General features: G+C 41.7%; 1 protein-coding gene across 3 annotated transcripts; it reads left to right on the top strand.

The window, feature by feature from the left end:
- The first annotated feature begins 125 nt into the window (after positions 1-125).
- Positions 126-17,213, top strand: MCM8 (minichromosome maintenance 8 homologous recombination repair factor). 3 transcript variants are annotated; one of them, XR_007158363.2, is made up of 18 exons: positions 126-760; positions 922-996; positions 1,496-1,578; positions 1,756-1,905; positions 2,646-2,749; positions 4,640-4,838; positions 5,901-5,986; positions 7,250-7,401; positions 8,462-8,660; positions 9,450-9,480; positions 9,790-9,930; positions 11,599-11,740; positions 12,360-12,555; positions 12,834-13,047; positions 13,971-14,180; positions 14,755-14,831; positions 15,340-15,474; positions 16,384-17,213. XR_007158363.2 is itself a non-coding variant. In XM_066993480.1 (18 exons), the coding sequence occupies exons 1-18, from the start codon at positions 619-621 to the stop codon at positions 16,474-16,476; spliced, it is 2,481 nt and encodes an 826-aa protein (XP_066849581.1). In that variant the 5' UTR covers positions 126-618; the 3' UTR covers positions 16,477-17,212. The 3 variants fall into 3 exon arrangements, 2 of the variants coding, with proteins under 2 accessions (XP_066849581.1, XP_013051674.1); XM_066993480.1 differs by having other exon boundaries at positions 8,465-8,660; positions 15,285-15,474; positions 16,384-17,212; XM_013196220.3 differs by having other exon boundaries at positions 128-760; positions 15,285-15,474; positions 16,384-17,211.
- The last annotated feature ends 138 nt before the right edge of the window (positions 17,214-17,351 follow it).

The raw sequence follows: 17,351 nt of genomic DNA, 5'->3' as shown, positions 1-17,351 counted from the left end.
GGCTCCATGGCAACGCGGCGCGGAGGGGAGGGGGCCGTCGCGCGCTCCGCGAGGATTGGTGGCACGGCCGGAAGTGGCGTTTGGGCGCCAAAGCGGGCAGGCTCCTGAGGGGAGAGGAGGTGGCGGGGCGTGCTCCGTGAGGGCTGAGGCGGACAGGCTGCGGGCGGGGCACGGAGCGGCCTCGGGAGGGACCCCCCGGGTCTTGGAGGGTCCCCCTGGGGCTCGGAGAGGGACCCAGGGGCTGGGAGGGGGACCCCAAGTCCTATAAGAGGAACCCCAAGGCCTCGAACGGGGGCTCCAAGTCTTGAGCGGGTCCCTCAGGGCTTCGAGGGGTCCCCCCGGGACTTGGGGGCGGACCCCAAGGCTTGGAAGGGGGACCTCGGGGCTGGGAGAGGAACCCAAAGTCCTATAAGTGGGACCCTAAGGCCTCAGACGGGGGCCCCAAATCTTGAGTAGGTCCCTCAGCACTTGAGGGGGTCCCCCTGGGGCTTGGAGGGGGGCCCCAAAGCTTGGAGGGGCCACCACCCCCCGGGTTCTCGCTCCCCGCCTGGTCAGCAGCAGTAATTTGTGAATTTTCTGCCCATCGTCATTGCCCCGAGCTGATGCCCCTAGAGCAAAATGAGCGCGGATGTCAGAGGAAGGGGGGCTGCCCGGGGGAGAGGCTTCCAGGGGTGGAGAGGAGGGTGGAGAGGAGGATGGCGAGGAGGATGGCGAGGACGAGGAGGACAAAAGGCAGAGTGGAAGAGAATGCCCCAACCTGGTGAGCTGGCTCCTCACTGTTTTCTGGGCAACCTCTTGTGCCTGCTTGTGCGCCGGACAATGGCACTGCTTGCCTTCTGCTGCTCTAAAGAGTCACTGACAATAAAATTTGTAAAGTTTTAGTGTCTACATGGTTTTAATCCCCATTTCAATCTCTTTCAGTAACATCTCGACTAGTTCAGTCAACATTGGACCAGTTTATTCCGTATAAGGGCTGGAAACTTTATTTTTCTGAAGGTATTTTTAGACCAAAATTACATATAGCAAATATCCTATTCCATTTTTTCTAGAGTGGGTTATAAGTAGACAGGATAAGTGGAAGAGAAAGCATTTGTGTTTGTTATATGAATGTGATACAGATTTCAATCTGTACGCTGATTATAGCACGCTGTAATCTCTGTGGACTCCAAACCTTGGAAAGAAATCCTGAGTAGTGTAAAATAAGATCTTTCTTAAGTTGCTCAATTACATAAAGCATAGAGTCTGTCAAAGGCTGGAATCTCTGTGCCTCTATTGAACTTTTCCTGCTCCGATGCGCTTGACCTCTGTCATCCTAGAGACAGCTCTCTTATAACACACCTTGTAACAGGACGTTACTGTGGGACTGTAGAGATCAGTCATCTTCCTCGGTTCTGGAACGCAGAAAAAGAACGGAACAAAAATTGCCTTTTCATGTATTTTGTGAAATTGAAATAAGTATTTCTGTCAATTACTAACGTAGTGTGTTTCTGATTAGCTTATGCTGACAAGTCTCCTTTTGTCCTGAAGACTCAAGCCTTTGAAAAATTTTTCATGCAACGCATTGACCTTTATGATAAGGTAAAATATATATATATGTGTATATGTATATATATATTGTTGATGTAGTGACATTAGATAATCTTATTTTCTCTATCAAAGATAATCTCCATCACAGATGTGAAATGTTTATGACATGATTTGGATGTATTGTGTTTATAATTTGACTTGTATTTGGTAACTTTAAATGTTTTGCAGGATGAAATAGAAAGAAAAGGAAGTATCCTTGTGGATTATAAGGACCTGATAGAAGATAGAGAATTAACTAAATCAATACCAAATGTATCTGCGGAGTTACGGGATATGCCTCAGAAAACATTACAGTGTATGGGTCTAGCAATTCACCAGGTAAATGTGAAGTTCTAATACATGCGATCATACCCCTTGTAATGAAAAGAATCAGGGGGACTTTAAGGCAATTATGATATAAAAACGAATTTCTGTGCTTTTCTGTGTCATGGAAATCTTTTGTTCAATCAAAACTCAATAACTTCCATCTCTATGCCATTTCTGTATGGTCTACAAAATCCTGTTTTGGAAATTCTCTGGTCTTAGTGTGTTTTGCTTAGTCGTAGTCAAAGCAGTTGGCTAAAACTAAACGTAGATCTAACAGTTATGCCGTAGTGACTTCTAATTCCTGTTTTGATCAGTGGGCTGAGAGTTACTTGTGCTATTTATCTGACCTCACACAGAAGAGCCATACCTGATGGGTGAGTGGTAAGCAGATGCAAGAATTCCTGGCTCTGTTCAGTGTCTGTTAAAGGAGTATTTCACTGCTTGTTGAAAGGCAAATTCTCAGGTGCTTTTGTTTTTGTCAAACAAAACTCCATGCCTTGACCAGGATTGAAGACTATTGTAAGCATTCATTTTATAATTCAAGAAACGCAATCTTAAATTCCTTTTAAAATGAATCTTAGAGTTGTTAAGAAGTAGGAGAACACTGTTTAGTGGGACACTGCTGGACAGCAGAGAGCTCTTTGGACTTCACCAGTGGGTCTGACAATAACCAAACGGTAGCCAGTTGAACCCATGTTGCAGGGAATATGAAGGGAATATGAAGTTTGTGCCTGCCTTTCTCTTCTGTCTAGGTGCTAACAAAGGACCTTGAAAGGCATGCTGCAGAGCTGCAGGTGCAGGAAGGATTACCGCTTGATGGAGAAGCTGTAATAAATGTGCCTCTCATTCATGCCAGGTAATAGGTGTTGAGTGTTTGTTTTGTTTTCAGGAAGATCCTTTTCCCTCTTCTGTAGTGATCATCAGTGTCCGTGCGTGGTGCTGAAGGCTTATTTATTTAATCAAGAGACTTGACCTTGTGAAGATATTTCCAGAAGAACAGTCTACGTTTTTATCTTTGCAATGACAGAAGCTAAGCTGTCCCGGTGAAGGCAAAGGCAAAAGGAAACCTGCTTATAAGCTGAAGAAACAGTTTATACATAGAGAAGTAACTTAGAAGTAGAGCAACTATTCTGTGAAACATGTATTCGTCAAAAACAGAAATATGTTTATATTTCTGATGTTTACTAGGGGAATTAGGAAAGGGTTCAAAAGAATCTAGCCTTCTGGTAGTAAAAGGCTTGCCTTCAAAAAGGAGATGATTTGGTGTGTACCTAAACTATAGTGGGCAATATTTACTATTCCCTGTATGTATGATTTGACAGTGGTAGAGGAAGATTTGTTCTTTCATTTTAGCTTGCGTCTCTTAAAGGATTACTGATAGAAAGCTTCAAGAATACTATTTCTAATTATTTAACCTTTAATTTGAAATGAAGAAACTGAAATTATACCAATTTTTGAATAAGCATATACATTCAAGAATCTTAATTGCTGTTATCACTGTGAAAATGTGACTTCCTTTGGTTTCCTAATGAAATAAGTCCTAGGTGCATTTTTTTCTTCAGAAAAGCGTCTCAGACCTCGGGATTCTGAGGGGGACTGGGAGTATTAGCTCTATCTGAGTTTAATTTTTTTTTTTTTTCTGCTGGTCCCAGCATGTTTTGACACAGCAGTTCGAATTCATTGGGGGGTTTGCCAGACGATGATATGTTCTTAAGTTTTGTTGTTACAAAACTGCACTGTTTTAATTAGATACTGGCCAGTGTTTAGGAAAACCTGTAGACAAAAAAAGCATATGCAAGCTCTCAAATTATAAGGGACAATTATGGACCTTTATTCTCTAGAGGAAAGTTCTGAGAAGTCCATAAAAATACCATGCTCCTAAAAGGGTTCTGCAGCACAATGGGCAGGGTTGAACAGTGAGTTGGTGGAGTTCAGGACCTTAAGAGTAAGGAGCAAGGCAACAAAAGCGGTACTCAGACACAGGATTTCAGGACAAGAGGTGATCTGAGTACAAGAAAACTTAGTTGTTCTGCATTTTTCTTTCCCTTTATACCGTGGAGGTGATCAAACACTGGTGCAGGTTGCCCAGAGAGGCTGTGAAATCTCTCTGTGGAAATGGTGAAAACCCAACCGGACAGTCCTGGACAACCAGCTCAAAGGGGCTCTGCTTGAGAGGAGGGTTGGACTAGACAGTTTCAAGAGGTCCATTCTCACTTAAACAGTTCTGTTATTGAAATTTGTTCTTCAGAATGATTTGCTTGGGTATTCTTTGTCCTCGTTTATGAGGTGCAATGTGTCGTACTGGGTGACAGCATTGTTAAATCCCTGAAGCGTAAAAATCCACCACTTCTATTGGAGCACAGACATAAATCTTTGATTCTTTTGTCACAAGTCTAAACCTTGGTCTTAACTGGGAATAATTCAAAGGCAGTTATACATGATTATTAAGTATTTTCTGTGATTTCAGTAGTCTTGGTTGTTTCCAGGGTGAGGTACAAACAAAATGTACGGTTGGGGAATGTTAAATGTGCTGCTTTCAAGAACAGCTGTCAAAGACTAGGCCGTGAGTGCACAGATGCAGTCATTCTCATCATTGCTCCGGACTGCTGTTCATAATTTGCTTGTAAGCCTCTTTTTGTTGGGTGTGGGTTTTTTTGATTGATTGGGTTTTGCTTTGGTTTGTTTTTTTGGTTCTTCGTTTAAATGTGGTAGGCTTTCGAAATGTTCATGCTTAACTTTTGTGTAGGATTTACAACTACGATCCGCTAACTCAGCTGAAAAACGTCCGGGCCAACTGCTATGGGAAATACATCGCCTTGCGGGGTACTGTTGTGCGCGTCAGTAACATTAAGCCTCTGTGCACTAAGCTAGCCTTTGTCTGTGGCACATGCGGAGATGTTCAGAGCGTTCCTCTGCCTGATGGAAAATACACTCTTCCAAGTAAGGTAAGTTAAAATTGCCTAAGCTCATACTTCTCCCTCTTGCATTCCTGTAGGGATTTGAAAAATGGCAATACCAGTGGGCGTTGAAGGGTGGTGAAAGGGGAATTAGTTTTGATATTTAAAGCTAGTTTAAACATAGAATCATAGAATATCCCGAGTTGGAAGGGACCCATAAGGATCATCAAGTCCAACTCTTGATACCGCACAGGTCTGCCCAAAAATTTAGACCATGTGACTAAGAGCACAGTCCAATCGTTTCTTAAATTCAGACAGGCTTGGTGCAGTGACTTCACTGGGGAGCCTGCTCCAGTGTGCAACCACCCTCTCGGTGAAGAACCTCTTCCTGATGTCCAGCCTAAACTTCCCCCGCCTCAGCTTAACACCGTTCCCATGGGTCCTGTCACTGGTGATAACAGAGAATAGGTCACCTGCCTCTCCACTCCCCCTCGAGAGGAAGTTGTAGACTATGATGAGGTCCCCCCTCAGCCTCCTCTTCTCCAGGCTGAACAGGCCCAGTGACCTCAGCCGCTCCTCATACGTCTTCCCCTCTAGGCCCTTCACCATCTTCGTCGCCCTCCTCTGGACACTCTCCAACAGTTTCATGTCCTTTTTGTACTGTGGTGCCCAGAACTGCACACAGTACTCGAAGTGAGGCCGCACCAGCGCAGAGTAGAGCGGGAGTGACACGTCACACATTTAAAAACAAAACAAAAAAAAAAAAAAAAAAAAAAAAAAAAACTTATCATCCAGCTTTGAATTAGTGCATAACCTTGAAAAAAATGTATACTCCTGAAACAAAAGCAATTTGTAGAAACTCCTGTGAGTCAGGGGATCATACAAATTACCCGTGTTTGCTCTAACAACTGACTCAGGGATCAGCTGTCTGTGCTTGTTATCTCTTTGTTAATTATGTGTTAGTCTGTAGTCTTAATTTAATGATTTTTTTCCTTAAATTGTGGTAATCAATATTGTTGTCTTGCTTTCATTTTGAAAAATAGAAAAGGCAGTTTATTTAAAAAAAAAAAAAAAAAGATTGAGAACGAATTGTAATTAATTCTATTACAGTGCCTTATACCCGAGTGCCGTGGCCGGTCATTCACACCCGACAGAAGCTCTCCTTTAACCACAACAGTGGACTGGCAGTCTGTTAAGTAAGCATCTCCCCCCTCCTGCACAAAAATGTCGTAAACGCAGTAGCCAAAAAGCAACAGGATGGCCCATTCTGTGTTACACTCTGTCATTTTAATCTCCTTATCCTTTTGCAGTAAGCACTCTTCAAATATTGTGTTGCAAAGCAGTTGTTTTATCAGAGAAATAGTGTACTTTGTATGTTAACCCTGAACAATGTAATAGTTTCTTGGGCATTCCTCCTAATGTGAGTTCCTTGAGAAATGTTAAGTCTGTGCTCTTTGTAGACTTTCTGCATTATTTCAGTTGCATCTAATATTTAATAATTCCTTTTAATTAACAGAAAGTCAATTACGAAAGCCCTGTTAAATTACTCGTCAGCTGTGACACTTGATTTGAACGAACTGAATGTTTCTTATCATTTCTTTGGCTCTACTGTACTGTGACCATGCTGCTGTTGTCCCAAAATACACATGCAGGAGAGTTTGCTCAGTGTTTTGGTCATCCTGTTAGCTTACTGCAGGTAAGCAGTAAGCTTACCTGAACAGAAACAGAACTCTTACTGCTTTCCTCTGGTTGTGCTCAGATTCTGTAAGTTCATGTGCTCTTCTTGTGCCAAATGACATCCAAGTGTATTTTTTGAAGAACTTTCTGCAATAAGTGATTTGGAACTCATTAAACACAGTGCTGACATTCTTGTTAGTAGCTGTAGAGGGTGCTGTTCATCACAGCTTAAGAGAAGCTTTATGCTAAGCTGCTAGGAAAATTTGCAGGACTCTATGTGCAGAGTCAAAATCAGAACCTTTTAAAGAACCTGATAGCTGCTGGCCTTTTGCAGTTACACAGCGCAGTACTGTTCTTGCTGTGGTCTGAGGAACTTCGTGGCGTTTTCTAGGGTTAAAATGACAATTAAGCGCTCATCAGGGCTATAATGTCTGACCTCCTAACTTTGTAAATAAAGGCCATCTTATTTCACATACCGTACGTATTTCTACATGAATGCACTCACCAGCGCTAGAAAATCTGAACTCCACATTGATTATTATTTCAGGAGTACATTGTTACTGTCTTTTGGGGTTTTAGGTATGTTATATGCCCTTTCGCTCAAGTCTGAGTTGAAAAAGCCTGTTTCTCCAAATCCAGCACCACTGTTTCTAGTGTTGATCAGGACATTTCTGGTGCCTCCCTTCGTGATGTATGCCATTCTTTGTGTGCCGGAATTGGTAACACATGGTGTTACCATATAACGTTACACACGGACTGCGTGCTTACCACGTGTATTGCAGGGTTCAGGAGCTCATGTCGGACGATCAGCGAGAAGCAGGCCGAATCCCTCGCACAATCGAATGTGAACTGGTTCAAGATCTGGTGGACAGCTGCGTCCCAGGAGATGTGGTCACAATTACAGGGATAGTTAAGGTGTCGAGCACTGAGGAAGGTAAAACACGCATCTCGGGATACTTTTGTGTTTGTTTTTTTTTTCTAGTCATTTCCCAACAGGATGAACAGTCATCCTCTTTCATTTGAGCTCTCAAAGTTGTAAAAGCATTGAGTGTATTTAAGAAGTTCCCAAAGTTTCCTACCAAGGTGCCATACTGAAAAGGCAATCTGCCCGCTGCTCAAGAGGAGCGCTGTCTCAAATGTCCACTGATAGAGGGAGTTTGTCTTTTGCAACCCACTGGTCTATATTTAACTGTAGTCCTCAAGTTCCAGTCCTGGCACGTAGTGTTTTATGGTGAGTCAGCTGATAGGAAAGCCTCCTCTGAACTGCTCACATGTGGGGAGACATCCTTATTTCCTGAAGTCTCATTGAGGCTCATTATTCATTTAACCTTTTTCCTTCAGTGTCTCCTTCAAATTACAGAAAAACCATCATATGACTGTGAAGGCATATTACCTTTTTCAGTATAGTTCTCCCTAGAGAAATCTTAGAATCGTTGTTTTCCCCAAAAATGAAGAAGCACGTTGTGCGTAGCTGTAATAGAATGAACGTATTGCAGAGAATTGCAGTCGTGATTTATTGTGAGCCTGTGTTCACTGCTCAGTTATCATTCTCTGGAGCATACAGAAAACGTTTAATTATTAAGGTATATGTTCAATTGTTCGGCACTCTACAATTTTTTTTTCCGTAAATACTGAGTGGGAAAATCTTGTGTACAATCTTTTACTCGCCTGGAGTAATATAACTTAAAATTCCTGGAAGACTTCACTTATGTTGGGAGAAAATGCATAAACACATTGTGTTTCCCCCCCCCCAAAGTCCAGTAAAATGTTTTATGGACCTAAATGCAGGGATCTTAAAGAAAAAATGTAGCTAGAAGCTTTTACTCACTTTGCATCAATTTTTGAAAATGCAGGTGTCCAACTACTTAAATATGCAAATAGAGGCTGTACGCATGTCTGCTAAATATTTCGGAATTGCCCTGTGACATCTGTAAATAACATCACTATTTAAAATGCAAAATTTCTTCCTCATTGTCTGTCAATCTTTCTACCAGGAGCTTCTAAAAATAAGAATGACAAGTGTGTGTTCCTGTTGTACATCGAGGCGAATTCTGTCAGCAACAGTAAAGGACAAAAAACAAAGAACTTTGATGATGAGACTTTTCAGAGATCATTCATGGAGTTTTCGCTTAAGGACCTCTATGCTGTTCAAGAAATCCAAGCTGAGGAAAATCTCTTCAGGCTCATTGTGAAGTAAGTTGTGTCAGAGCTCGATTAACTTCTGAATCAGCATGACCAAACCCCGTCTAACTTGGCGGCTGGCCTTAAAGCTGTGAAATGTCTGAGGCCTGTGCAACATAGGATATTGAGGTTTCAGTGAAGTGGGCAAAGGACGTGGGAGGAAGTGGAACTATTGCAGTGAGGAATGCGTACAGAAACTGAGGCTGTTAGGACTTTGGGATACAGGGAAGTTCCAAGTTTTTCAGGTCAACCCTGAGACAGAAAGCATCAGGTAAACAAAGCAATTCACTAATTTGTGCTTCTCACTGACCAGTTTAACTCACAAGCACTGTTTTGTTCTCTGCTATGCTTTTCTGCAGCAGAGAGGGAAGAGGTAACGATTAGTGGGTGTGAAAGACCCTCAGTTCAGATGAAGAAGTATTTCTCTAGCCGGACTGTCCCTCAGGTCCTGCCAGTGGAATCAAAGAACACAAAACTGTAGAACCTTTAGAAGGAGGTTTACAGGTAGCTATTTGATAAAAGTCAGAACAGTGCAGCAACCACTGGGAAAATGGTCCTTCTTAGCATTTGTGCAAACTCAAAAGGCTTTTCATATTGTTTCAAGTATATCTGGTTATCTAAAAATTTTTGGAAATATGGTACTGTTTTTACATTCAAACTGATTCTAAGAATTCAACAACTAAGCAAAATTTTTATACTTATAAAAGTGTTCTGGGACGAGAGACAGAACACGTGATGATTTAATAGTAACATGAGATCTGTGTTTCCCCCCCCCGTGTCACAGTATTCTTTGTTTTTCAGCTCTCTTTGTCCTGCCATCTATGGCCATGAGGTAAGCAGTTTGACAGCTCTGCTTTGCAACTTCGGGCTGAAATGTTTATGCCACAGTAAACTCCTACAGGATTTGTGAAGTTTACCTGGGGTGGAGGGAAGGGGCAGGGGCTGTATTTATGGGTGACTTTTCAGTGTTGTTCCAGTGCATGAACTAACAGGGAGGTGGCAGCCTTATACCTTTGCAACTTCCTTCTGGGATTTAAGTTCAGCCATCCAGAAGAGAAGGGTTATTACAAGCAGTTCTGGGGAGCTGTCAGTACCGATCACAATGACCGAATACTGACTACATCGGTGTGTGCTGCTACAGATTGTCAAGGCAGGCTTGGCCCTGGCGTTATTTGGAGGATGTCAGAAGTTTGTCGATGACAAGAACAGAATCCCGGTTCGAGGAGATCCACATGTTCTGGTTGTTGGAGATCCAGGATTAGGAAAAAGTCAAATGCTGCAAGTATGAGTTGATTTCTTACTACTGCATGATTGTATTTTTCAGTAATTCCTTGCTACCTTTACTTCCTGTGAGCATTGTAGGGTAGCTGCACGAAGACTTGGCGGTGCTGGAGACGTCTTTTCATCCGGCATGCCTCAGACGTAGTGTATAGCACCCAAATGGCTTCCCTGCAGTCCGCTCTTTCCAGAGAGCCTTGCAGAAGAGAACCAGCCTGTTAAAACGTTTTCAAAGCAGAGATACTCAGTCAATCCTGTGGACTTTAAAGTACTTTGTACTCTTGCTGTCCTGCCCTTTTTCGCTCCTTTCACCAACTTATCTTCTCGGTGAGGTGTTTCACTTTATTCATGTAGCTATCCTACTGTCAAATAAAATAAGGGCATTTTTAGAACCACCATGCTATTCACCTCTGCGAGGCTTATTTCTGTTCTCTTATCCTACTTCTATGTGGCTGGCCCAGATCCCTGCTCTTCAGGGAAGGAACCTGCTCCTATGTTTGCATCTCAGTCTTGGTGGGCATTTTTTTGCATGACTGCAAAGCCAGTTAACAGCAGAATTTATCTTGAACCGAATGGTTTTTAAAGTTCCACGTCTTTGCCTGTGGTTACAGAGGAGTGAAAGGGGACAGAGTTTTCCTGGACTTGCAGTATTCCATACCTCATTAAAAAGACTCAGATTTTTTTAAACATGGATATGCCATGTTAACGATGTGCCTTGAAATAATTTAACCAAAGTGACAGGTGCATGTGCAAGCATTCTGATAAATGATTTTTTATTTTTTCACTGAATTGGGCGTATCTGGCATATAATAAGTGACTTCACGGCTTTTTTCCCCCCCACATAATACTAAGTAATAGAATGCTATTAGAGAAGTGCTGGTAGCCTATTCCTCAGATAAGACCCTGAGACAAACCTCCTTTCTGTCATCACTGCCACAGAAAAAAAATCACAAGGACAAGAAAAAAGCTATGTAGAAGCCAGTTTGTGGTGGGTTTTGTTGTTGTTGTTCTTGTCTTTTGTTTGTTTGTTTTTTAATTCAATTGTCAGTGCCTGTCACTTCTCTGGTACTGAGCAAATATACTTTGGGTGTTACCTTTTGAATAAAACAAGCACCAGTAACCAAAGTGAATTTTTTCCAGGAAATCTCTAATGATAACTGTTTTCTAAACAAACTTAACTGCAACACTGTCTGTCTTTTGCCAGTCCATTCAAAGCACAAGCTGTTTTCTGGATACTAGGGGCACGGCAAAGACTAGGGCTCTCCTTCATCCCTTAGTTGTGGAACAAACGATGCTTCCCCCCCTCTGAAGCTGCTTGTGTTGGCCAGCCAGAGAAGATGTTAGTCTAAATAAGCCCTGGGGCCTAAAAATACAGAAACTATGTATCTGCAATTCTGTGATGCTTGGAAACCTCTGATCCATTTCAATACACTTTGGATGCAGATGTTGAGCCCCAAACCCTAGTAGTTTTGATAACACAGTAGATGTGGCTAAGTGCAAGTATTGTGACAAAAGTTATTCCTACTGCTTTGCAGAAACATGTCTTTTGGGGTTGCAAGGAGTTACAGCTTTACTGTTCGACCATGTTAAATGGAAAGAAACAGATTCGGTTTTGCTTTGTACTGTTTCTCTAGAATAAGGCTTATGAGAAAAAACTATTTTCTTCTTCCAGGCAGTGTGTAACGTTGCCCCTCGAGGTGTGTATGTTTGTGGTAATACTTCCACCAGCTCTGGCCTGACTGTTACACTGTCTAGAGATGGTGCTTCAGGAGATTTTGCCTTGGAAGCTGGTGCTTTAGTGCTCGGAGATCAAGGTAATACTTGTAATGCCATAGGTTTCGTATGAACAAACATGGTGGTGGGGGGTGCTGCGGAGTCTGAGGTTGTTAACTACAGTGCTTGCATAACTGGGGATTAAAAATGTAAATCTGAAGTATGATAGTGGCTTTCCCCATCTGGGAAGTTCTGAGCTTCTCCAGTGACCTCCAGAGGTGGTTCCTGCTTTCTTAGGGCTTGGGATGTGCATAAAACTGGAGGTCTGCAATTCGCATACCAGTCTTATTTCATGTGGCAAAGAACTAGGATTTCCTTTATGAGAAATCTTTGACTTAAGGGCAGCTACTGGAGTCTTACTGCTTTTGAAAAATAGCTTGCTTATGAGATTGGCCATTTATTTCTACTTTTACAAACAGCTTGTTTTGGCACCTTAACGAGTAACCAAGACACTGCCTCTGCAAGCCAAGCCAGCTTTACAATGATTCAGCTGCAGCAGCTTGGAATGGAAACAGACCTTGCTGAAATGGAGGCTTGGTCCAAGATCTCCCGCAGTACCTAGGCTCTGAGTGGAGTTCTGATGTTGCACTGGATTGTAGCATACACTTGTCCATTAGTTAATGTGTTTTCTGATAAGCCCTTGTCCTGTATTGTTTCCAGGTATTTGTGGAATAGATGAATTTGATAAGATGGGAAGCCAGCATCAGGCTCTGCTGGAAGCCATGGAACAGCAAAGTATCAGCCTTGCCAAAGCTGGCATTGTTTGCAGCTTGCCAGCCAGGACATCGATCGTTGCTGCAGCAAACCCAGTTGGAGGACATTATAACAAAGCCAAAACGGTGTCTGAGAACTTAAAGTGAGCACTTTCTGAAATGCTGCTTATATGATCCAAATTCGGGAGCAGGTGCTTCAGGCAGTCTTGCAGTTGGGTTTAATTGACTTCTAGTTTCCTGGAGCTTGAACACAAGCTTATTGTAATAACTTCTCATGCTTTTTTTAGGAGAAAAATTGCAGTTTTGCTTTATCCTGAATGAAAAGGACACAATTCTCTAAATATTTTTGAAGCAGAGCAGAGTTGCTGTTGTTTTTCTACATTGATACAAGCATTGTTTGGTTTTCTTGTCTTTACTCCAGAATGGGGAGTGCTTTGCTGTCAAGATTTGATTTGGTTTTCATTTTGCTGGACACCCCAAATGAAGATCACGATCACTTGCTGTCTGAGCACGTGATGGCTATCCGAGCTGGAAAGCAGGCAGCGTGCAGCAGCGCCGTTGTGAGTCGTGCCAACGTGCAGGATCACTCTGTTCTTGAAGTTGTTTCTGATCGGCCACTGCTTGAAAGACTAAAGGTAGGACTTGGCCTGTGACCGTTGCTGTGCCTGTTTCTGTCGTGCTCCTTGCAGTGGGACCTGGCAACCTCAACCTGCTAGATGTCTTCAGTCTCCCACTCCCATTCTTCTCACGGTAACTGGCTCTGAATTCAAGAAGTGTTAAGGCCGCAGCCACCAGTTTCTGCAAGTTGTCTATCGTAGCTAACGTCATCCACCATGTTGGAGTTGCTAAAATTGTGCCAATTCACATGGAAAGAGTTTATCAGCTGGGTTGCTTTTTTTCTTTTGTTTGTTCTTGTTTGGATAGTGGGAAGGTATTTTGTGTGAAATCAGATTTACTGTATTAGATTTCAGTAAGGAGCTACAGAACTAGACTGGGTGTAATAATTTTATATAATGTGCTGTGAAATACTGAATCGATATAAAGCAGTGTAAGTGCTTGGACAGGTACTTGGACATCTGCAGACTGAGATAGATTGAGGATTTTGGGAGGGAAGTGATATTTTGTTATTAAACCTCAGTGGTTAGTCTGAAGGCTGATATTGCTAAATGCCAGGTCTCGGAGAAATAAACCCCTATGGGAGCTAAACCCTTGCACTTTGGGAAATGTGATGGCTTAAACTTCTGTAGAGGTGTATACTGTAACAATTGGGAAATTGTATTTTCCCTTTTTGAGAGAATTCCTGACATAGCTAGGTGCCCTTTACACTAAGAAGTGGAAATTACAAGCTTCTGCTGCTTGTTCTGAAGCGGCAAAGTGTGTCTTAACACGGTGTATGGACTTTAAAAGAACATGGCTCACATGTGGCACCATGTTCCGAGCTTCATGAAGATTTCACCAGATAAAGCCTAGAAGATGAATTTTTTATGTTAAAACTTGTATTCTATAGCGTTCTGACAGAAAATCCAAAATCTGAGACTTCTGTTTGTAATTGGGTTAGATCTCACCAGGAGAAAACTTTGATGCCATTCCACATCAGCTGCTGAGGAAGTACGTCGGATACGCTCGGCAGTACGTTCACCCAAAGTTATCTCCAGAAGCTGCTCAGGTCCTCCAGGAATTCTACCTTGAGCTTCGGAAGCAGAACCAAGGAGCAGACAGCACGCCAATCACCACGAGGCAGCTGGAGTCACTGATTCGACTTACCGAGGTAAATTCAAGCTGTGATACTTAAGGATCGAAAGCAAAGAGATTATTCCTAAAGTGATACTGATATCCCGTATTTTCTCACAGCTTATTTACCGCCTTATTTTTAAGGTATAAGAGACTTACAAATGCTTAAGAACTACTGTTGCTTAAAGCCTCTTAAGAGGTAAAGCACCCTTAAGGGGGTAGAAATGAAACCTATCATGCTCTCCTAAAAGGAGAGCAAGTAGGTGCAGGCAGGGACAAGCTGCTGCCCATCTTGAACTCAAACTGTTCCTGCTTTCCATAACACTATGCCTTAATAACACTGTTTGTGTTATTCTGCTGCTTCCCAAGAATGCGCTATTAAAAAGAAAATAAACTCTCACCTGGTGATAATGTGTGTTTGAAGGACGTGACATTGAAATGCTGTAAAAAGTAGAGGGCTCGTCATCTAAAGCCTGTGAGCTCAGGCTCCATCTCTGTGCTCCCAAATCTTGTGCTTGTTGTATCATTGAGTGCATGGGGCAGGGCTGTAGCCTTTTCTCACATCAGGTGTAGTATCTTAAATACACCTTTCTGTTTTGTTTTGTTTTAAGGCACGATCAAGGCTGGAATTAAGGGAGAAATGTACCAAGGAAGATGCTGAGGATGTAATAGAAATAATGAAATACAGGTAACATACAGTGCTTTAAAAACAAAGCATCTTGGTGTTATTCAAAGAGTTTTTTTTTTAATACTGACAGGCAAACACGGTGAAGAAAAGACTCGACCGAATTTAGGCCCGTGGTACTAACATTCAGAGTTGTTAACTCTTGTTTAAAAATTGACAACAGCCCCAAGTTGAATACCATCACTTCAACTTCTGAGCTGTGTCATCAAAGCAGTTATGAATATCAGTGCACAGTAATTTAGAGATGAGTTACTGCCACAAATTTTAGTCTTGTGTGCTCACTGCCTATTGTTGCTGTTAAACAACTTAAGTTTAAAAGTGATTTGGACAGATGCTTTATCTAAGGTCCCTAGATAGGAAATCATCCCCTAGGAAAAAGGCATCTCAAGCAGTTATGTTTCAGGAAGGAACTTAATGCATTTTTACTCTTACTTCCTGTTCATGTATTTATTTTAGCATGCTGGGAACCTACTCGGATGAGTTTGGGAAACTGGACTTTGAACGTTCCCAGCATGGGTCTGGGATGAGCAATCGGTCACAAGCCAAGAGATTTATTTCTGCCCTCAACAGTATTGCGGAAAGAACTTACAACAATCTCTTTGAATTGCAACAGCTTCGACAGATTGCAAAGGAGCTGCAGATACGAGTAAGTATGGGAATCGAGCATTTCTTCAACAAGAGCAGCCAAAATTATTTATTGTGTGTTTATTATTTATTTAGGCTGTTGTGGTGTCTGTTCCACTTGTGCAGTGAGGTTTCTGCCTGGCCTTCACTGGGCCCAGATGTGCCCTTTGGGTTTTTGTTTCTGCTTCAGGCATCCGAATGCTGTAACTTGGTAGGAACATTGTGTAGGACACGTGGCCACGGATGTATTTTATCCCGTAACAGGTTTATATTCTGTACTTGTGAGGGAGGTTTCAGCCAAACAAAAATATTGATAGTTAATTCTACTTCTGGCTTCATGGTCAAAAGCTTTAAATGCCAACGTAAAACTTTTGAAACTGGCTTAAGGCCTAATAAAGTGAGGAGTAGTGATGAGGAATTTCTCTGTATGGAACTTACTGTGGCCAGTAATGCTGTTCTTCTCTTACCTGGTCAGCCTACCCTGGTCTGCTGGGGCAAGATGACTTCATTTCCAAACTTGTCCATGTGTTGGCTATACATAGAGTAGATTTGGTGTGATTCCTGTCTGACAGAATGTTACTGCCCTCAGAATGCATTATTGCCCACACTTCTCAAATGAACGCTCATTTAGCAACTAGTTACTTGTAGCTAAGTCAATTAATTCTAATTTTGCTTTCATACGGTACTTTTTGCCCATTCAATGTTCTAGACTTGGAATAAATACTTGGAAATCAATGAGAACTGTAGAAATTATAGTTTCGTATATTTGGTAGACATTTGTGTTTCAGAACTTGGATAAACACATATGTTACTCTGCATAGTTTACTAAGTAATGTGTAAATACTGCAATTCTTTTAAATTGTTTATGTTGCTTTGTACCAGATAAAATTTAATTCTTCCAGTCTGATATTTCTTTGTCTTTTTTCTCCAGGTATTTGATTTTGAAAGCTTTATTCAATCCCTAAATGATCAGGGTTATCTTTTGAAAAAAGGCTTGAGAGTTTATCAGCTTCAGACTATGTGAAGAGAGACACTGCCTGTCTCTGAACTTTGAGACGTAACCCAAGTATCTGGAACGGGCTGATGGACACACAGCAGTAAAGCACCCTGAATTGCAGCCTACCACAGAAACTGATGCACTGTTGCTTACTTGAGGTGCAAGATCACTATTTGGGAACTGGTAATGCCAGCAGGCTTGGCTGAAGCTGTGGTGGGACAAACTGCTGTGTGATACTGCTGCCTGACTCACCCTGCAGGTGTAGGTCTGCTAGCCCAAATGATCACAGTAACAAATGTTGCTTCTAAACTTGGTGATGTTCAACCCACACATTTTAGAAAAGGAATCTTTCACGAGAAGACAACGTGAGTTACGTTTTTAGCATTGTAGTTGGTTTGAGGAATTTAATATGTAGAAATGTTTCCAAAAATTTGGGAACCATCATGTTGAGCCAATGCAGCTTTATAGCAGTAAAAAGTGATACCTTACTGAAATTGCTTTAGTTTTCTGATTTGTAACTCTGTATTTATTGGTCTTTCTGAGATTTTATTTGAAGTGCAAGTCTAATTTAAGCTCTCCTTCTTACAATATTTAATGTGTAAAACAGGAATTGAATTTTTATTTTTCATTAAACTTAAATATATTTAAATTAATGTTGAATTTATTGTTATTTATTCAAGAGATACAGTAACGGTGAACAGGGGTGTGAGTATTAACAGCTATTCCATAACGCATTCAAAGTGCTCTGTACAATTTTATGAAATCAGGATCATGGTCTAGTCCAATAAAATGGCAGATTTTTTCAGCTTTATGTAAGCATTTAAAAAAAATCAAGAATGTGTTGCTGAAGCTTCTGTTTTCCACCCTCCTATTTCTAAGATGTATAAAGATGTATAAGAAAA

This window comes from Anser cygnoides, chromosome 3 (assembly GCF_040182565.1).
Source record: "Anser cygnoides isolate HZ-2024a breed goose chromosome 3, Taihu_goose_T2T_genome, whole genome shotgun sequence".
NCBI lineage: Eukaryota > Metazoa > Chordata > Aves > Anseriformes > Anatidae > Anser > Anser cygnoides.
Note: the sequence above shows the minus strand (reverse complement) of the source record. Positions and strands in the feature narration are given on the sequence as shown.